General features: G+C 39.6%; 1 protein-coding gene across 1 annotated transcript; it reads right to left on the bottom strand.

The window, feature by feature from the left end:
• Positions 1-610: 610 nt before the first annotated feature.
• PDSS1 (decaprenyl diphosphate synthase subunit 1) lies at positions 611-22,532 on the bottom strand (the record flags this gene model as incomplete). Its single annotated transcript, XM_082015037.1, has 11 exons — positions 22,283-22,532; positions 20,498-20,562; positions 19,931-20,054; positions 19,440-19,573; positions 12,549-12,690; positions 11,644-11,755; positions 11,446-11,555; positions 5,354-5,434; positions 5,063-5,176; positions 1,486-1,566; positions 611-751 (listed from the first exon to the last, which is right to left on the bottom strand). The coding sequence occupies exons 1-11, from the start codon at positions 22,511-22,513 to the stop codon at positions 611-613; spliced, it is 1,335 nt and encodes a 444-aa protein (XP_081871163.1). The 5' UTR covers positions 22,514-22,532.
• Positions 22,533-22,535: the final 3 nt, after the last annotated feature.

Below are 22,535 nucleotides of genomic sequence, written 5' to 3'. Positions count from 1 at the left end.
GAGTTAGAAATACTGAGCTTTTCATTTTCCTAACTGTAGCAATCTCAAATTCTGCTAGCAAGTAGCAACCAGTAACATACCTGTATTTCATTATGAATTGGAAAACTTCTCATTTATGTATATAACCACTTAAAGCCTACATATAGTCTTTTATAATAAACAAATTTCCACATATACAATTCCAGGTACTTCTGTAGTTTTAACAGCCAGGAAAGCATTCAAACCATCTCTCTTCACAGGAGTTTATCAGATAGTAACATGCATGTTCTGTTTATTAGTGTGAACAAGTGAAATCTGGAACAACTTCACTGATTTATATTTATTCTCATTGTGACCTTTGTGCATCAACATGTAAACATCTTTCCCACCCCCCACAATTAATAGCCCCCACTAAAACAATTGTACAGCACAACTTGATTTTCTCTGAACTGTACGGCTTCCCACAATAAAACACTTTAAACTTGTTTTTAAAAAAAAAAGTAGAAGTTCCAAAGAAAAAAGTTTTTTAAAAAAATAATTTTTGGTAGCCTGTGTTGGAAGCAAATAAGTTTTGAAGTAAATTTAGGCACAGTCTGGTAAGTAGCTGCCAGAATCAGGGGAAGGAGTTCTCTCACTTGTCTCGCATGAGTACCATTTCCGTCAGCTGAATAAGGGCTTCTCTTTCAGGGGATGGCCGTAGCTTACTGATCTCTCTTGTAGCTTCGTGGCAGTAGCGCTGGGCGAGGTAGGTTGTTTGCTGCACACCATCACTCTTATGTAAGAAGACAGTTAAAGGTAATGGATAACTGGTCAGCCTCCCTCCAGCCTTTTGCCTCTTTGAGTTACAGGGGGAAGTTTAAGGTCACTAAGTACCCTCAACCTTTAATGATATTCTAAAGGGGAAAGGAAGAGGATTCATTCTATGTTCATTGAATCCTACCTCTCTTCCCCAAACTGTAAAAATACTAAAACTCATCCATGCGAAACTATACTTACAAAACAATACTGGTATTAATAACATACTATTCAGTAGGATTAGAAACCAATGGTTTAATCCCTCCCCTCCTGCTCTAAATAGAGGTGTACAAAAAAACCATGCTATCCTGAAAAAACAGGTATTAACTTTGCACAGACAATTATTCACTCTTTTCAGACCAGAGTCAATTGATACGGAGCGTGCACTGCAGTTACAAGACTGACTGGTAATTACACATCGCTTACACCAGTTATTGGATACAGCTACTCTTCAGCTGAAGGAAGCGAGTTCATGCATGAGCTTTTTACTTTTATTATGTGGATTTCATGCGTGGGGGGGGGGGTAGAGAAAAAAAAAGCCTTCAGTACCTAGTATTTCTGCTAACACACTGTGCCAGTAAGACAGCTGAAGACTACATACTACTTAACATGTGTTTGAAAATGCAGCCCTGCTGTTTTACTTCAATGAATTTCAGGCTGACTTCAGCGGGGACAGCACTTCAGGAATTAAATATTTGGTATCGGTCCTACCTGCAACACATATTTCCGAGCACGTTCAACATCTCCTGGCTTACTGAATCGTCTCATTATCATAGCATTCATTTCTGGAAACTAAGCACAAAGGGAAAAGGTTTTGTACAGCTTAGGAGTTGTTTTCTGTATAGCTGCCTGCTGTGCCAAGGTCAAAAAGAAACCGAAGTATAGACCTGTTCCCCTGCCACTGTTGTTACTACAGGTATACCTATAGGTTAATACCTGCACTCTGCATAGGACTGCAGTATAGCAAAGCCCAAGCAATTTAAAACTGAAACTGGCTGGCTCTGTTGGTAGTGAGTTAGCACCTGCGATTTCATCTTGATTGACCATCACTCGATGATCCAGTGTGGTAACTTCTGATGTGGCTAATTCCAGGTGTGTAATCTGGTTCAGGTATTCTTGTATCACAAACGATGGTTAGCATTGGCACACCTAGAAGTAGCACCTTCCCCCCCTCCCCGAACAACAGAGAACCCAGGAACTTTGCTATATCTATATTGCACACTTCAACCTGTAAAACCCTTGTTATACCTTTCACTGTTATATCCACTTACGCTTTCCATTGCTCTGGTGTTTCATATACACAGGCCCTTGCCTGTGGAAAGCTCAGGACAGATTTTTATAGGAGAAAAATGACAACTATAGTGTATTTTGTTTTCAATGATGTGGAATTTGTAGTAGGTACTGCACACTCAAAGCAAGTAGATGATAGATAGATAACTGAAGTCAGTTGTCTGAGAAGGTCATGCAGGCACTTTCTTCATATAGTCCAGAAATATAAAAACCTGGTTCTTCACAAACAAAGGCCATGACTCAAGGCGGCCACTCTGCAGAAGAATTCTCTTTAGAGGAAAGAGGTGTTTGTTAACGTTGTCTGAAAGTGTTATAGTCATAGATTATTTTATTGCTGTACATTTGTACACAATGATCTGCTTTCCTTGCGCACCTTTGGTCCTGAAACTGTAGATCTACATACTTGTTAGGAAACAAATATGTGGCATCCCTCATTGTTGTGACATTTCCCTATTACTCATAGGTGGTCTGCTTGGAAGATACATTTAGAAGTTTATTAGTGACTCATACTTGGCTTTCTCTAGATCCTAACTTTCTTCCCATGTAATGACAATTTAATTGCAATGTTCATATAATCCATTTTCGTATTTACAATGACAGAGGATGCATATGCTTTCACTTTTTATATTTAAGCACTAAAGGATATAAAACTCCCCAAACCTGCACAGCAAAGCTGTTATTAGCAGTTCTGCAGATTTGATGGGCAGTATAATAAGCATTCCTGTTAAATGCTTAAATAAAAATAAACCATTACCTCTACTAGTTTAAGAGTGGCTTTAGACTTAGTGTACACTAGTGTATTTCCTTAAAAAAATTTTTTTTTTTAACTGAGTGAACTAGCTTCATATACTGAATAAATATGTCTCACATCAAGCATTTTTTGTATAAAGGCCTCTCCTTAATCTTCTAATGCACAAAGATGTATTTCAGAGGGAGGGGAGAGAACAAGAAGAAAAGGCAGCTGCCACTGAAGATCCAGAGCACATTACGAACTAAAGTATGTTTGTCAGGAAGACAACATGAGGATTACCAGATATATTAAAGGTTATGCAGGACAGCAGTAATATTAATTTCAAGCGAAAAGACAGCCTGTAACTGACAATTACATTTTGGACTATCTTCAAGTCCTAGTTCAGGAGTTCTTATTCTCAGATACATAGATGAAACATCTTTTAGTAGCAGCACAGATAAGTGTCTGTTCAAGCTCCACAATTTTTTAGCATTATACTTTGTTTATATATTACTTAAGTCTGTAATGCTGTTCTTCCAGTTTCTTGAAAACAGTAGGAAAGTTTCAGCAAAGAAGCCTTCCGGTTAATGCGGAAAACTTTGCAAGATGGTCAAGTTATCTTTCAATGCAAACACGTATGCTTCCCATCTATCAAAAATATAATGAGGAAAAGCATTTAAAAGTGACCTACAAGAACAAGTAAGATTTTAAAATAAAACTGACAGATTTTCTTTTCTTGTATTTCCATATTATGAACTCATTTGTCTTATAAAGCTAATTAAATGATAGATGAACTTGAAAGTCAGAGACAGCCAACCCAAACAAATGAACAAAAGAATAGTTTTAATTAAAAAAATTGGAATATTCAACACCCACAAGACAATCAGTGTCACCCATTCTCTGCCAAAATCGGAGTATTTGCAACATGTCCTTGTTTCTTTCTACAAGTAGCTTTCACACACAAACAAACCAACCATTTCACAGTTGCGTCCTCTTTCTGTACCCAAGTCTCTCACTGTAGACAACTCCAGTTGCTGATGACTAACAAGATCCTGCTGCTTATCAAGAAATTCTGAAATAAGGATTCAGGAACAAGTTTGTGAATCCCCCAGATGAGTCTGTGGGGAGGAACTGAGAACATGGAGGAGGTTGTTCTCAGCATGCATTTGTCTGCATTCTTAAGTGGCCGATACTCTTTGCTTTCCTGTCTTTTCTGAGATACATGTGCATGTAAATGCCCAAAGGATGAGGAAACACACACATGCATATGTTCCACTTCCCCCCATCCCAGGCTCTATGATTAAGACATGGAAATAAATGTCCTAAAGTTGTATTTTTTTTTATGATTTAAAACCTCTCCCATGTCAAGCTCTCAGCAATTCCAATGAGAGATCACAGACGAGCTCTACTGGAACCAGCTGTGCCAGTTTTTTATCATGCTCTGAAGTTTGGTAGGAAGGACTGCTTTTTAAGTCCCAAATCTTCTTTCCGCAGGTGAACGAGAAGCTTGGGCAAGGTGCATTAAGCCACTTCCTTCCCCTTTTATGGATTACCACCAATGTTAATGTTTCTTTTGCTGCTGCTGGCACTTCTGTTTTCCTTGTACTCCTCCAAATAATTTTTAAGCCACTAAAAGTCTTGACCAATTATAAGCTTTTTTTATTTATGATACTCCTTTTTCTCTTATCCAAACTAGTATTACCTTTACCTTCAGACGGGAAAGCTTCCCATGTTTGTAACTAACTGGTCAAGACTCGAGGACAAAGAGATGAAGAGGTCAAATCCAGTAAATAAAGGTGCCCAGCTGAAAGCTAGGCAGAGATTTAAGTTCCTGGCCCCAGGACTGATACAAAGCCCAGAACTTGGCAAAAAACCTACATACATAGTCAAGCCTAAGGAGAACAACATGTCTCGGGCAAGAACATAAGCAAGAAGCTACTTAGGAATAAACTGCAGAAAGCATGCAAAAACTGACTGAATACCTGCCCCTTTGCGAAGGTTAAGCACTTGAACTGGGGCAGCAAAAGACTAGTGCTGCTTTTGATACAAGGGCCTAATGGTAAGAGGACTTGTGTAGGAAGGTGTTTCTCAGTCTGAAAGAATGCGTCCGCACACCAAATCCATCTATCTTGAACACGCCGATTTTTCACATGTGCCCAGGCCATGCTCATTAACTACACTGTAGACTTCAGGTGTTTGAGCTCCATGTGTGCTGTGAAGAGCAGTGTATGCTTTTTATTTTGGGGAAATAGATTCCTGTTGTCTTACCTGTCGACAAGCAAACAAGACAGGGCCTGTGGCTAATCCAAGCTTGAGATCTGCTGCTGTTGGTTTCCCCAGATGGTTGGCACATGATGTAAAATCCAGCACATCATCTATTAGCTGGAAAGAAATAAACATACACATAATTTTAAAACTTTTTTTTTTAAACAAGAACTAAATACAGAATAATCCTTGTTAAAAGAAGATTTATAGAAAGGATTAAACCCACTTTTGATTTCTAAGGCAGTTTGGAAAAGTTTAAAATTTAGATTCCCTGTAGTTCAACAAAAGCACTACCTGAAAAGCTATGCCAACATTTTTTCCATATTGATACGCAATCTCATGAACTTTGGGATCAGGGCAGCCTAGAATTGAAACCTGAAAAGAAAAAAAAAAAAACCCAAGTAAATAGAAAGCTTTAGTTAGCATCCACTTTTAGTCTCTGACCATAGGTATGACACAGCAAGCACAGACAGTAGGGATCTGGGAAAGGAAAAAGAGCTGACTCAGCAGCACATTCTTGCATATCTCTGTTCATGGATACAAACGAATAGCCAAGCTTATTAGAAAACAAGGCTGAACAGCAGTGAGTATTAAAAATATATTGAAGTCTGGAAAGCTATTAGCTTTATTAAAATATTTATCAGACTTAGAAATTACAATGCAAGGATGAAGAGAGAAGAAACGTAGATGCACTGCACATGCAGGCTAGTAGTCATATACAGTCCAGTGACAGGGGAATTAAATTTATTACATATATAAATCAGCCAGGGGATAACTGTAGGTCAGAAAACAGATAAATGGACATTACATGCCTCATAAAAGATCCACAAAACTGTAGGAAGGACAGTTGAGATTAGGAAGATTATTTTTAAGGGTGATGTTAACTATAAATTAATCACTCAGGAAGATGGGCCAATTAGCTTGCAGACAAAGGTATCGAGGGATAATTAGTGGCAAAGAAAAGAGAGTGAATGAAGAAAGTACACCAAGCAAGACAAAAGTATCACTAAACTGAGATAAACAAAATTTTAATTGTGTACAGAGAAAGGAATTGACTACTTGAGAGACAGAAGTTTTGCTGAATAAGCTCCACAAAGCTAAAATATAGGATACAAACTAAGATTTGAGAATTCATATCTTGCCTCAAAGTAAGGGGCATTTATGTATTGATTATACACTTTGCAAAATGAGGTTGGTTATATTTAAATACTCAGATTTATTTCAGCCTTCAAAGCAGCAATTAGGAACAGGAGGCAAAAATCCGACCTGGTTTACTGCAGACATTCCAAATCTGCTGTGACTAACAGAAGAAGTAAAGATACATTTTACTTAATGCAAGGCTAAAAATATATATTTTTAGGAAATACATGGAAAACCACATGACAAAAATGTGTGTGTATATATATACACATAAAAAATTCCTCTTCAAGACTATGTAAGGTAGGATCATTAAAAAAAAACAACCAAAACCCAACCCCAAACTAAAAGCAAGTCCAGTAGTAGTTTTGAAAGTGAACATGAAGATGGAAGTAAGAAACAACATTATATCCCAATAAATGTGCTGCAACTCACACAAGATTAGAGTGCATTTCATGCATCAGTGCATTTCATAGCTGAACATCAGAACATTTCCCAGTCATAACCAGCATCTGTGGGTAATAGTTAAAACCCAGAGGAATCTAGATGCCTGAGGCATTAACAGCATCTCACATTTCCCTATTTTATTCAAAAGAGGAGGATAGTATAGCAGGAAAATAATGCTTATTACATCTAATCATACAAAATCCTGAAGGCTATTAAAACAGAGTCAACTGCAAATACGAGATTATTTAAATAGATGTTGCTAGGGACTATCAAACTAGAGCATTTTGCCTTTTTATCCTCATTTTGATGCTTATCTCTGACATAGCACTATTTGCCCCAAAGATCTAACATCTTCTACTACTGCACCATGCCTAGCAAACTTTTGGTTGCTTCTATGATATAAATCAAATAATATCAGCAAGGCAGGGGGACTGCATCTACGCTGTTTCAATGAAATCTTTACCTACCACCACATCTCATGTGAAGAATTAAATAAGGAATTCAGTAGAACAGTGACAAAATCCTGGTTAATGGCAAAGGGTCAGAGTGGGCAGAAGTTGGTAGATGGGGAGAGGAAGTGCCACGTAAAGAGAAGAGCTTTCTCATTTAATCTGAAAGGTCAGACCTATTTCTGTAGGTGGGCAGTTTTATATAGGTAATGTCTGCGTCCCCAGAAAGAATCACAGCAATATATGTACATTTAAAAAACAGATGTGTGAGTTACAGAATGTAACACAAGCAAAATTCATCAATGCAAAATTAATTCTTGTATCTTTGCAAGAGAAGACTGTCATAGCTCCAATTCAGGTTATGCACATTTCTGAAGACAAAAAAAGAAAAAATCCAGGAGATTGATATGCTTGTCACACCTCAAGTGAGCAACTCTCTGACCATGACCTCATCATAAACCTGCAACATGACTGGGTCTTGTCTACCAGGGAGCTCCTTCAGGAGCCAATTTCTCAAATTGCTCTTGTGGATTATTGCCCCCGTCTGGACACTCCCTGGGATGCAGGCAGGCAGCCTTATCCCCAGTCAGCCTGTCACTCAGAGTAATGAAGTTTAACTGAAGCCCTACTGGTATAATAGCATGGATTTACAAATACAAGTCAGGATAACAATGTCAATATAATGATGTAGATTTAAATGATAAATCTCACCCTTTGAAAACATCCTATTGCTTCCCTGATATGACTGGTTGATTACAAATTTAATCTTCCAAGAATTCAGACCTGTCCTCTACTAAATCCTGATGAAAAATCCTTCCTAATGCCAGCTGGAACAAATTCTTTAGAAAGGTTCTTAGAATTCAGTAAAGCAAGTCAATATGCTTGGCATTATTTCAAACACACGTTTTAAAATAAAAAATTGTTTCTATTATTTTATGCTACATGGAAGACTATAAACCTGTTTTGCCTCTTTACTGAATTTCACATCCATAAAATATTCTATAATCAGCTCTGGGTAGATACATCCTGCTCTGTTACCATGTGAGAGTATGGCAGCTGGAGTTGAAAGCACTTGCACGTCTATACCAGTGCCCTGTAGGTCAGAAAGGAAAACCTGCTGCTGGGCAGGGATATGCTTGTATGAACAGTCCAAGAGATGTTTGCTCTCAAAAGCAAAGATTTGCGGACACCATGGAAAGGAAAAGGCTCTAAAAATCTTCTCCCTTTCCAGCCTTTCTCCTTCATGCCCATCTCCTGCAGCAGTCAGGATCCTGCCTTCTCATTTGTGGCTCACCCACTGCTGTTTTTCCAGACAGGAGCACTGTTCCTCTTTCCAGTGGAATCACAGAGTAATTTAGGTTGGAAGGGAACTCTGAAAGTTATTTATTTGGGCCAGTCATCTGCTTAAAGCAGAGTTTACTTCACAGTTGGATCAGGTTGCTCAGGACTGTGTCCAGCTGACTTCTGAGCATCTCCAAGGATGAAGAACCCACACCCTGCCTGGGAAACCTGTTCCAGTGTTTGACCAACCTCATGGAGAATAATAGCTAATTAGGCTTTTCCATGTAACCCCAAAGGAGTTACTGTATTTTAAATAATAAGGAAATTTACTGGCTGACCATAATATCTGAATGCTACTGATGCTATTACCCTACATCTGTAGCCTGCATGCTACTAACATGGGGGGATCAATTTTGCTGGTGGGGGTCAGCAGTCTTATTTTCCTAGACACCAGTTCCACACCCTGGTAAGTTTTTTCTGATGGACCCCTGTGCACACACCAAACTATGAACTAGTTAAGGCAGGAGCTCACAGGTAGATCAAGAGCTGCAGAGTATTCCTTTTCTTCAGTCCCTAAGGCAGACCTTCCATACACAGGCCTTGTAAGGCCTTGCCCTACACAAAGAGGCTGCATGCTTTCTCTGACAGAGAAATCAAGAATCTCTAGTGCAACTTTACACTTATCTCAAAACAAGCATATTTAATCCCTCTTCTGAAAGTATGCTGTGCAAAGTATAAACGGCTTTATGAGGGCTAGGAATTCACATTACAGCAGGATAAAAAAAAGACAGAAAGCGAACCTGCTCAGCTTATTTTGCCATCTCCCCAGCTTGCCTGATGACTAATAGAAATTCCACTTCACCTTTTTTTTTTTCCCCTCTGTTTCTGAATTCTTGAACCAAAGTCACCTCTTATGTTTCTCTGAAAAATGCCCTTCAGCAACTAAGGCTTCAGTGAGCCTCTGGGCCATCTGCCACCATTTCCTTTTGCAATGTATTACTTTGACTGCAACTTTGGTAGCATTCCCCCACGCAGAACTATTGTAGAAATAAATTGGAGACTGGAATGGCTCTAACATCTTGAACAGACTGTTCTGCCATTAAAAAAAAATTAATTTGCTAACTTAAAGGACTTTTGATTTAAATGCAGTAATGCATTGCTGATGCAGAAGGTATCTCATACAGTGACTAGACCAGTGTTGACAGACTATCTATTATCTTGTTGAAGATTTTTCCAAGAATACTGTACTCTTCCATCTCTAAGGCATGACATGGTAGGATTCTAAGATGCCACCTGAGCTTGTCTGACATAGTCTTTCCAGTTAATACTTTTATCTTATTTATGCACAGAAACAAATCACTGTTTTTTCCTACCATTAACAGGAAATGAACTGCTTCTAATGACACACTAGCCTGATTGTAACTGATGTTCTGAAAACCAATAATCTCTCTCCTTAGCTTGGTCCCTCTAAACAAGATGTGAATCCTCTTGATTCCCCAACTGAACTTCCTTTCAAGGTGGACCTGCTGATCCTGCTTATCATTTTCACTACAGAAAACAGAACTCCCTTCTGATTCCATCCTTTTCCTTAGTAGCCAAAACCATCTAAACAAAAAAAAGACACCACCCACCCCAATCGCAAACAACAACAACAAAAAAAATCCCCTTTTCACTGCTATCAACAAGAGTTATCCTAATTCATGCAGAAAGAAACCGAGGGAGACATATATATATACAAGTCATTGCTACTGCGTGCAGTAAGTATGGTTTTGCCATAAAGACAGACCTTGCTCCCGTTTTTCCTTTATAACACATATAAAATTCCAGCAATTCGGCAGTGGAACAACTCAGCACAACCACTAGAAGAAAAGCAGCCAAAGATCCCCTTCACTAGCATCACAGTCACAGTCTGGAGGGAAGCGTTTAAATCCTTAATTGTGAGTTGTGAAAATGAAAAAAAAACCTCAAAACAGCACATTTGCAAGGAGAATCCACCCAGTAAGAAGGCGATTTCTTCTACCTGGGAAGGTTCTTTTAGGAAGACTGTCAAAGTGACTATAAAAACTTGTGTAGCAGAATAACGTGATGCTCCTTACGAGTCCAATTGCCCACTAATATGAATGAAGACTTGCAAAGGGAAATTCTTGCCAGGGTCATATTGCCATTAAAATGAGCAATCCAGAAGACTTAATTTCTTTCCCCCAACTAGAATGAAAGATATTTTCCCTCTCCACAAAATCTGCATATCATTCTATATGATCCGTTTGATTTAAGCAATTTTCAACTGCTGTCTATTGCACAAATGTACCAGTTCTCTGAGAACAAAGGCAGATGACTAACGCTAGCACAGATTTTCAGTCTAATTCTCGTAGAACTCTTGCTACAGCATACACCAGCTATACCGCCCTTAATAATAAAGTTATAACTGTCTTTTAGGGGGAGATTATTGCCTACCTTCTCCATTTTCTGCACTAAAACTAAACATGTTTTTTCAATAAGAACATCATCTTGAATTTTTTTGTAATTAAGTAACAGAACGGAGTGACAGAAAGGTTTGGACATAGCAATTGATAATTAAAAACTCCAGACGAATCAAGAAGTACATGCTTCTGTTCTTTCACAATATAATGTAGAGTACACACAATTAGTTTTTTCCTCCCACTGTTATAATTTAAGGTCCCACTCAGCACCAATGACTGGGACCAGATGTCAAAGACAACTTCAAATCAAATTACAGGCTCAAGAATTATCAACTGAGATTAAAAACACTGTCTCAAAGTTGCAGAATTTCATAAATTAAAGGTTGCCACTGTGAACCTTTTTTTGATTCAAGTGAGAATAACAATAAATCTGTGTATGAATATAAAACAGAAAAAAAGAAGTGAAAGTATTGGGAGGCTACACAGCTGTGCATTTTACCATGGTTCAATCTCAAACCCATTCACATTCTGGCCGAATACCATTTAAAGGGTTTGCTTTGTAGGGTCTCCAGAGAAAAAAGCAATAACTAGGAGTTTAGCTGTGAAGCTTACAGTGTGGTATGCTAACTTTAGAAGAGACAGACGTACATACTGCTTTACAACTGTTTGCTATAAGACTTGCAGTCTTCTTAAAAGTCTTCTCGAGGTAGTGAGCAAATCTCTCATTCTCATTTTCCTTGGAACCCAACTGGAGGAATTCACCTAAAAAGTTGCACAGATGGGAGTTTTTATTTGTGGATTTATTGCTTAGGCAAGCAAATCTGAAGATAAAAACAGAAAAAGACCTTACCACGCACCAGATCTTCAATCACCTGAGTTAGAACAGAGATGATAGTAGTGTTTCCAATTCGTGCTAAAGCTACGGAAGCAGCTGAGAGGATGAAGTCACCAGCTAGAACAGCCTAAGAATAATAATAAAAAATTGATCTTTTAAGTCTTTTCCTGTAAGTGTTAGTACAGACAATAAAATTTCCTTTATTTGGCAGGTCTACTCACATCACATCATTTTCCTACATAAAGCACACATATCTTACTGTAACAGAAAACAGAAGATAACCAAATATTAAAATTTGAACCATTTTTGAACCCCTATCTTATAGTGCTTGTTTATATTTTTCTGTATAAGCACTGTCCTCCCTGTATGCAATATCTGAATACATGTTTGCCTGTGAAGTTTTTTTGAACATTACTTCCCTATTTGACCATTCTGTTGTGACTGTTATGCCAAGTTAGCTCTGAATTGCCATGATAATTTCTGATGCGTCAGCAGTGTACTTCTTCCTTTGCATTTTCTGATTAAGACCTTCCTTTTAATGCTCTATGAAGAAACACCTCTCTCAAAAACTCAAAAAGAATTTCATGCTGACTGAAAACCTTTCTGCATTTACTACTGAATCAGAGTAACATACAGTGTTCTGGATGAGGTACAAGTTCAAAGTATTCCAACAGCACCGCAGAGAATGGCACAGGGAATGTAAGATCAGTAAGAATCACACTACAATCATACATTATTTAATGCTTCCAAGAGTTCAGAAAAGGAACACACATTTGTGTTACCCACAATCTGTGCACACCTCTTCATACTTTTTCTAGCATATCCCAAGACTGTGCCTAGGGATAGTAATGTGACAAAAACCCTAGGTTAGTGTTCTGCTGCAACTCAAAGGCAAATCTTGCATATAATAGCAAACTCACCTTCCTCTCTCCCCAGATTTGATTGACTGTCATTTTTCCTCTACGAGAATTTGCATCATCAATAACATCATCATGAACTAGGCTAGCTGTGTGGATCATCTCAGCAATTATGGCCACAGAGCGCTGGCTTGCTTGCACCTCCCTAAAATAAAAAACAAGATCTGTCAAATATTGAAATCAATTATGTGTGCTGCAATACCCTAAAAGAAATCTCTACTAACACCAAACAAAAACTGTTTCTCTGAAAACAGCTGTTGCAGCTTTTCCATGGTCTGAACCCATCGTTCAAACCTGAAATTAGGAAGACAAGAGAAAGTAAGATCATGTTAGTACAGTAAGTGCAGTGGGACGTTTCCATCCTTACTAGGCCTCTTTCTGCCTTGCTGCATTAACAGTACTGCAAAACTCCTGAGTTATTGACTCTAATCCCTCTGAATCCAGACTGCAATAAATAGCACAGCATCAAGCATACTTGGTTACAAGGAGGTGGAAATCTGGAAAACGGCAGAGAAAAGAATGCCAGGTAGCTTTGTAGACGAGTTTTAAGTTTTCCTTATGTCTGTTGTTGCTCTACCTGTAAGACGCAGCATCACAAACTCTCCAAAGCTGGCTAACTCTCGTAACCAGCAAGCTGGAGAGATCAGCAGGCACAGAAACCTATATCCTATATTTGAAAGACTTAACTCATGGATCTTATCCTTTATGTTATCTGATTACCTGTTATCTGAAGACCTCAGAGGCTCTTCAAAAGACTGAGGAATTTACTGGAATTATACTGCAATCACCTCAGGACTATAAACACTAACTACCTAACACTTACTGAAATTCAGCCTTTGGGAAGCTCTAACACTGATGATTCAACTCTCAGTAGTTCACACTATTTTTTAAACTAGGTGAAAAGAAGGTAATCAAAGAACACAGAAGCAATTATCTAGGGAACGAGGTTGGCAAAATGAACATAAAAGAGCCAACATAGCTCACACAAAGGACCATCTACGCTGGTATCCAACTGCCATTGCCTCATTGCCTTGTTCTAGTATCTATCTTTTTCTACCTGTTTTCATCACGGGTTGCATGCAGAAATGGCTAACCCAGTCAGCCTTGCCTTATAGCTGTAACAAACCCTCATGGGCGTTAAAAAAAACCCCAAACAAACACCAAACCAAACCAAAGAAAAAACCCCAAACCAGTAACAAAAAAAACCATAACAAAAGAAAAAATTACCTCTGATCTATAGATGCCTTACTTGTGGTATACAGATAACAGTGCAAATCACAGTATTTTCCATCAAAACAGAAAAAGAACCGAGAGAAACATACTTACTAACATATCTTACTAACCGAAAGATAGTAATTTCAGCTCAGCTGAAGGGAGTTTAAAATCTTGCATTGCTTATGTCTATTAAAATCTAGTGATTAATCACAAAATGAAAGAACATCTTGCAGTCTGCTGACATAACACTGTGTTCTGACACCTACCTCTATGCAGAATTCTGCATTGCTGTCAGTGGGAGTTCTACATCCTTAACAATAGCAGGATGCGTGGCTCATAGCCTGTGAAAATGTGGCTTTTAAACAACAGAAAATAAGAGCTGGAAACCTTCACGGTTGTTTGAAGGTAAGTTTTACTGTGGACTAGTAATTTAGTCAAATGCTAGTTCAGTGTAAGTAGTTTTCCAAAATAAACTATTGTTACTAAGTAGGAGAACTTACCTTCAAAAAACTGTAAAGGTCTCCAGCCTCTTTCATGCACTGGTCTCCTTTTGGGGACTCCCTTTTTCATTATTTATGTCAGCAGACTGGACTTCCTGCTGGGAAGTAGCAGTAAATGGCAACACTCACCGACATACCAAAAATCTTTTAGTATGAAGACAGCACAAGGACAGACATTTCAAAAGCAGGTTTTGAAAAGTTCTGCATTATAGTGCATTTGACCTCTGACAATGACGAAAAATGGCATAGGAATGCTCATGGTTTATGTCTCTGGTTCCCAGAATGTTACATCAAAAGTCATAATTTAACCTAAAGGGTTTTTTTTAAACTATTATTTCTGCAAGTTCGCAAGCAAGGTTCTTCCTGCTGCTGGCAAAAAATTTTGCAATAGTTTCCTACAAACATTTTGTGAGAATAATTCTGAATCAGAGCATGCCTATTTTAGGTAAAACACACAAGAAACAGGATCCTTCTCGTTCCCTGCCATTTTTCATTCTGCTTCTCCTGCAAAACAAAAGCAAAAAAGTAGCGATAACTCAAGTCAATAGATAACTGGATCCCCACAAGTCCAGTAAGTGGAAAGATGCCATTTTTAGGTCATTCTCAAAGTAAAGGCACCCCAAGATTTTATATATATATATATATATACACACACACACACACTTATAATTTTTTTAATCTTAAAATTTTTAATTTTATCTTTTTACTCATGCATTATATTAAGTCCTTGGTCATGTTCTATTTTTCAGTAGGACCCCCTGCTTGATTTGGTGATAAGCTGTTATAGACCTACGTACAGTACCCTGAGGTCTTCTCCATTACAGAATTTGTTTCATGGACACTGAACCAGACCAAGGCTGGTCTTACAGGTTAAAAAAAACCCAAACCAAACACACCTCTCCCTCCAAATATCCCTCTTCAAAAAAAGGGACGGACACATACTCAAAACAACACAGAACAGTATTTACACTCTGCAGCAAAGAGCTTTGCAGTGTGTTTGCCAGGAATTAAATATGGCCAGTTTAGAGACAGGAAATGTGCAATAGAAATTTTGCAAATTCAGTGTTAAAAGCACACTCATCAAAGTACAGTCTTGCTGTTAAGTCCGTGTGGCTGAAAGAAACGAACATTTCAGAAACAGTCTGTGACTCAGAAGGGCACTGCAAACTAGGGGAAGCATAGAGAACAGATGTGTTAACGTGGGAGCAAATTACAGAATAGCTGAAAAAAAGCATACAGTACAGGCATCTGACAACTATGATTTGGAGAAGCAAAAGAAAAGAGGACTAAGGTTGCTGGCAGGTCCTCATATCTTTAGGAAATATTATTCTATCAAGTTTAGCCAGGTCATTTAAGTATTTCTTGCACTGTTCCGGTGGATTCTTTTCCTTTTTCCCCTTAAATTTTTTGTGCTCACTATTTTCTCTATTGAGATGTCTCTGTACTTCTTTGGCCTTCTCTTATTTGTTTGTCTCTCATTTTGGTTGCAGAAATAGAAACTCCTATTTGCACAGCTCTGGAGAATACACCCTAAACAGAAACATTAGGTCCAGCCAGGCTAAATGATAATTCTGTGAAATTCTGCACACAGGTATGTGAAGAAATGCCAGAGGATGTGTGAAATTGAGAGTTTGCATCACCTCAGCTTAAACTCTATACAACAATTCTCACTCTCACACAAACCTAAGTTGCTACCATTAAGCAAAAAGCCATTGCCCAGGGGACCTAAGGAGTCAGGGTTGGACTTCTGACACTTGGATCTTCAAGGAAAAAAACCAACATACCAGCACAGAACAATCTGAATGCTTCAGACACTTACCTTTTTGATAATAGTTAAGATTCTTTATACAACTGTTATTCTCCTTATTATGACTACACTAAAGCAACCTCACTCTAGAAAGACAGTTAACCTGCTGAGGGTATTCTAAATACCTAGCCTTCCTCAAATCTAAACATAAACGATCATGTCACCTAACCTGTAAGCAGAGATACCTGGTTGTTCCCCTCTATTCACTTAAGAAGCCTCAGCTATTCTGGTGGGGCTCTGTGAAGATGAAGAGGTGTCTGTGAACTGCCTCATAGGATCAGGACCTATAACCTTAAGAGATTGTGTCCTGTTATTTTAACAGCCAAACAAGGAAGAGTATTACCTTTTCTACTAGTATTGCACAAAAGAAAAAGGAAAAACAACAAGAAAATGAAAGAATAGGCAAAAGTATACTGGGTCCAGCAAGTTATATGACAGTTGAGAATGGCAGCAAGATGAAGCAGAAACTCAACATCAGTAACACAAACTCCAGAGGCAAAAAAAAAAAAAAAAAAAAAAAAAAAAAGCTAGGGATGAACACCACAGGATATTGGTTCACCCCACAAGTCTACAGATGTTGTGACCAGTATCTTTGATTACATACGTGGGAACCAAAGCTTCAACAAAGAAGAACAAGTCTGGGAGAAGAATCAGTATTAACTGAGGAGAAGAACTATAAAATGCTTTAAGGGAAATGACAAGTTGAAAGAGGAAAAAAATCTTTAAAAAAAAATATCAGGAGAAGTAGAATGGAAAGTAAGTATTTTTTTCCCTCAGGTCTATAGCACAGTAGCAGAGTTACAAATATGCAGTGTTTCCTTCTCAATTTTCCTCACAAACAGTAAAAAGCACAATTTGTCACCTGGAGGCAATGCAGCTTTAAGAAGCAACAATAATGAAAGCAGTATCAGTGTAAACTGGAAGTATATGTATATACAAAGCAGGTGTAACACAGCCTGCTTCAAGAGGCTTAAAAGCAAAAGAGAAGAAAATGCCCATAAAACTTCATCAACTCACAGTAAATGGATATCCACAATATCAAAGTATATTCTTTTGGCATGGCCTACCCAACCCTCAAAAGACACTGGTCATCATGCATCAATCAAACATCAGTACACTGAAGACCTGTATAAACATATGTGAATTTTAATTGTAATCACAGGCTTGGAGAAAAGTGGCATGAGGCAAAGAAGAGGAAAGTAAATACCCTGAGATTTCATTCTCTTCTTTTGCTGAAACACGTCTGTTCTCTCTACTCAGAATTCCATTCTAAAAACAACATGACAGAGATCATGACTCAGTCTGTCCTTATACTAGGAACATTCGGATTAATGAGGAAGCTTTTAAAACATCAAACATAGTTTGGAGGTGCTGACAAAAACTGCAACAGATGTACAAAAGCTGCCAAATGACATGGGCATCTATAAATCAGAGTGCTTAGAGTGCTGAGAGTTGGCTACTGCAAAGCAAACACTTGCCTTTGGCATACGTAGCACTTGAACTCTGATCACACTTTCTCACTGGCATAGGGTAGGTCTCAAAATTGGTCCTGATGGTTTCAAGCCAGCATAATACATGGACAAGAATATGTCTGTGAGCATATGCATATGTCAAAAGACATCAAATATGCTTTGAGCATATAAAGGCAAATTTAGTTCTTTCTACAGCTACTTCTTGTCTTTGATTCACTGCTCACCTCCTACACTATATGACATCAATTCCAAGCTTCTTGATATTGGATGTACACTACAAAACTTCGTTCATAAGCTTCTCATGCTACACACTAGAATGAGACAAAACTATTTTTCCTGTTATTCTAACTAGAAGGATGCTTCAAAAACTCATTGCCCCAGTTGTTAAGTCTCATCCTAAGTTTCCACCCTCTGAGCAACATTGTCTTTTGTCTTAAATAGCTTTTTCAGCTCTGTTCCTGATAAATCTATAGACCACAAGTCCTTCCTTCATTCTCCCCGATTATCTTTGTAGTCCATCCCTGAAGCTAGCTGGACTTATCTTTTTTTGAACACGAGGATCACACTGGGGTTATGTCCTAAAGGGACACTCATGAACCTCCAAGCTCAAGCAGAAATTTTTGTTTTATTGCGCTTCCTTTCATTCCACCATGGATGGCCAGTCATCAAGAATGATTTTGTCATCAAAAAGTGCCATCATCATGCTGTTGTTCTTCATGTCAACTTCACTTGTGACATTGTTCCTTTTGCTACTTCTAAGACAATGACAAGGAGCAGTACTGGATGGAGAACAGAATCAGGCTGGAGTGAAGTTCATTGGACAACATTTTCCTAAAACCAAGAGGAATTGGCACACACAGGACAGGACACTGCCAACTAGGGTTTGCTTCCTCCTTCAAAATTATATTCACATAGGAGGGGGTATACTGGGAGAGGTGCCATATCAAGCAGCAAAATATATGCCATGCTCTGAGGTAGAAATCAAGTCCACCAAGGCATCAACCTACCGCTAAGGAAAAAATGACGTGAGAGCTGAGAGGAATACTGATAAATTAGTCTAGAAACACTTCTGGCAAGGGACCAAAGACTTCGCATTTTAAATTCTCTACAAGGGAAGAATGGAAGCATAGCTGGAAGGCAGAGTACACTCCAGCACCTTTTCTCAAAATGCAAACATAACAACTGATAGGAATGTGCAGAGAGAAGCATTTGCAATCAGCCAGAGCAAGAAGTGATAGAGTACAGGGTGAGCATGATGTTCTGCTCATTTAAAACTGCTTTCAAAAGACAAGTAACTTGAAGAACATGAGGATTACAGCAGCTCTAAGCTTGGAATCTTACATTAAAGTGTAGAAATGTGCTCCTGAGCAGGGGGGAATAATCTCTGACTGTTTTGAACGTCTCACAGCTTTGAATATAATCATACCACCTCGTAATGTTTTTTCTGCATGATTACCAGAAAAGCTATGAAAGTCTCTTCTTGTAGCAAAGTTCTTACCTGTGACAAGAGTTTAATAGCTACAGGAGTGGTTACAAATGAAAAATAATTTAAATTAAGTTCATAAAGTTTCAAGGAGTATTGCAGGTTCTAATAAAGCATTTATGTAAGAAGCTAAAATTGACTAAAAGCCTCACAATTATCAGAATTTGGCAATGTTATTTATCCATCACCAGCTACAACATCAGTATAGTCCACAATTTTACACATGGAAGCATGTAATAAATACGGTAGTCCGTTTTGCACTGCTAACTACAAAAATACCACTTCACAATGGAACTTAAATTCAGGTTTTACTGAGGAGCTTTTTCTTTTCATAGTTACTAGATGTTTTTTGGGAACACAAAAATTATAAATTTCAAGTACGATATATGCCCATGTATCTAAAAGTGACCAACTCACCTGGAATTATTATGGTGAATGTTGCAAGCCCTTGCCATTAGCACCACAATCATTGGTCGAAAAGCCTTTCCTTTCCCATCAAAGTAATAATCACACATTTCTTTAAGTTCTGCTACAGCGGATACAAGTAATTCCTATAAAAAGGAAAAGAACTTATCAGCATAAAAGTTACAAAGCCAATTTGTTTATTGTAAGCAAAACAGTATGCATTGTATAAGGTTATGCCTGTATTCATTCCACCCAATGTAAGCTGAAGTTGTTTTTAAAACTACTATGAGTAATCTGAAATATAAATTATGTATTCCAGCAGTGTAAATCAGGAGAAAACAAAAATTGCTTTCTGGTTCTATAAGATACGTAGAAATCTCTCTTTGCGTTCATTTTAAGTTTCAGACAGCTGGTCATGAACATAAAGAATATTCTTTCAACAAATATCCTCCAAAGCAATGGTTGCATCACAAAATCCCAGAATAGTCACCAAAACCCCTTACCTTTTTAATGTCTTCATAGAGATTCTTCAAGTCCTTTCTACCAAGTTGAAAAGGGTCTTGGTATTTTTCATCACTAGCCGTCTTACTGCAACTGCACAAGTGGGATGTACTTGTATGATGGAACCTGGTGACAGTGTTTTTCAAGAGGCTAATGTTGTTAGAAGCACATTTTCCCTGATACACCAAACAGAAACATTTCAAAGCATTTCCTCCTCCTCCTATCCCCTCACACAAAATTTAACCAAAGGCTAAAATATAAACAGAAGGCATCAAAATACTCTTTTCAGCCAGCTAATAAGGTGCAAGGACAGCATAGCTATGTATTGATGATCATATGACTTTTAGGGGCTGGCAAAGTGCAACATTTGGCAAACATTAACAACGCCTCACCCTTAACAGATTACAGAAGTCTTCCAAGACACATGAAACTACACTGCTCCCAATGTATTCTTTATGTACTAGAGCTAATAACCATATTTTCAAAGTTTACAGCTAACAGTCAACTACCCAGTTCACCCAATAGCTACGTCTTTACCCATTACACAACAATATGAATCTCCAACTTACCGCCAAAATATATTACATATTTTTGGAAATGACAAATGTGAACTTCTTTGGGTAAAGTGACACATCTGCACAAAGAAAAATGAGGGTTAATTTAACAGAACTTTAAACTAACAGAAAACATTGGATTACAAAAATCAAGTGTCTGTTCATCAGCACTGCTCTATTACTCCATTTTAACAACCCAGCAGCAAAGGGAGTCTCATATCTCCTTCCATATCACATGAGACATAACTGCCAATACGTACATTAGCTTCTGACTTAAACAGACTCTTCTGCTCAGGAGTCTTGGACTTTCTCCCCTCACAGGGCCAGCCCAGAAGGCGTATCAGTTAGCGTCCCAGAACTGCTTTAACAAAACCTTGCTTTTGCACTCGTGGAAGGTGCAATTTTCAAACGTTCCCTGTCTTGCAGATAAATCTGGACTGCACCAGTCAAGGCACAGAGAAAAGGACAAGAGCTGTTTCTGTAATCTACTACATTAACAGAAGAACATGCCCTTGTTTTCCCCTGACGCAATTTTAGTTCATCTTGCTTCTTATGATAATTTACACCTGCACATCTTCCCTGCTAGTTGTGAAGAACCTAACCCAAGCCCAGCAATCTCTCCAATGATCTCTCCCTGCAGATGGAGCCCAGGAGCCTGGGGGAAGGCACAGTCCCAGCTACACGATTCAAGCAGAGATAGGCTAAGCTGAGAAAGGAATTGCACCTTTTGCTCCACTCCTGGCATTGCTCCCAAAAACCACCCAGCCCTGCCCTGGAGTGCACACTGACTCAGGGGCCCAGTCAAGCTGACCCAGCCCGAAATCACTGCAATCTACATGTTCACCAAACCACCTGTCCAAAAACTGCCACAGAAATGCTCAAGGAGACGTAGCACTGGAGAAGAGATCCCCCAACTTGCTCCTCATGCCTCAGTGTCTCCTTGTATGCAGCTTGAAGTCTCTCTCTCTCCCCTTGAACACAGGAAGAGAAACAAGTACAGCAGCAGTTCCAGGGCACCCTTCCATCCTCCTTGTGTATGGGATGAAAAAAGGCCAGGCAAGGAGACAAAGGAAGGAGAGGAAGAAGAACCCTAACTTATCATAGATTTGCAACTCACTGCTGTCTGACTTCAGTGCCCAGTGGTATGGCCTTCATTAGTTCGCTCTCTCATACCTCTCACTGTTTTCAGTTGTTTAAAAATAGCTGATCTCTTCCTATTATTCCTTTGGTGAGGGCACCCTCCTTTACACTGCTGCTTAACACTGTAAGACTGGATCATGCACGATGCTGGACGCATCACAGCCAGAACACTTTACTGCAGGTCAGAACAGTAGCTTGGCCTTGTGAGGAAGATGTAAACGAACGTGAGAGAACGGCCCCCCATTACCACTCATAACGCTAACTTACGCACAAACGCGTCAAAAATCGACACTATTGAGAATCACTTCCCCTGCTCCCACGGAGAGAAGAGTCCGACAGGTTCTTCCCCACAACAGTAACCAACCCTGCCCTGAAAACCCTTAAGCTCGCATTTAACCTTGCGCCGACAGCGCTCCTGCCAGGCCCCCCCACAGGCAGGGCGCTGCCCGCCCGCCGCCGCCGGCCCTCACACGCCGGAACAGCCTTCGGGCCTTCACGCTTCCCGGGCAGGAGGGAAGAGGTGGGCTGAGAAAGGCCGAAGGAGCGGCAGCCCCGACGCGGGGCAGCTGCGACCGCCCGACCCCTACGACCCGTCCGGTCCCCCCGCCACCCCATTCATTCCCCGTGACCTCCAGGCGCCCGCCACCGCGCCGCACTCACCGCCGCGCTGGGGGCCGGCGGCGGGGGGCGGGAGCCGGGCCCCGGCGGGCGGAGGCGCGGCAGGGAGCCGAGCGGCAGCGCCCGGCGGGAGGAGGCGCCGCACCGCCACCACCAGCGCAAGGCCATGGTGTCCCCCAGCCCCGCCGCGCCGACACCGCCTTCCTGCGCCGCCGCGACCCGGACGCGGAAGCCTGGCGCCACCGCCCTCTGGCAGCGGTGCCGGGAGGACATCCGGGCAGGCGGCGGACCCTCG

The sequence above is a fragment of the Phaethon aethereus genome (assembly GCF_964289735.1).
Source record: "Phaethon aethereus genome assembly, chromosome: 2".
Lineage (NCBI taxonomy): Eukaryota > Metazoa > Chordata > Aves > Phaethontiformes > Phaethontidae > Phaethon > Phaethon aethereus.
This window is presented reverse-complemented; position numbering and strand designations above follow the sequence as displayed.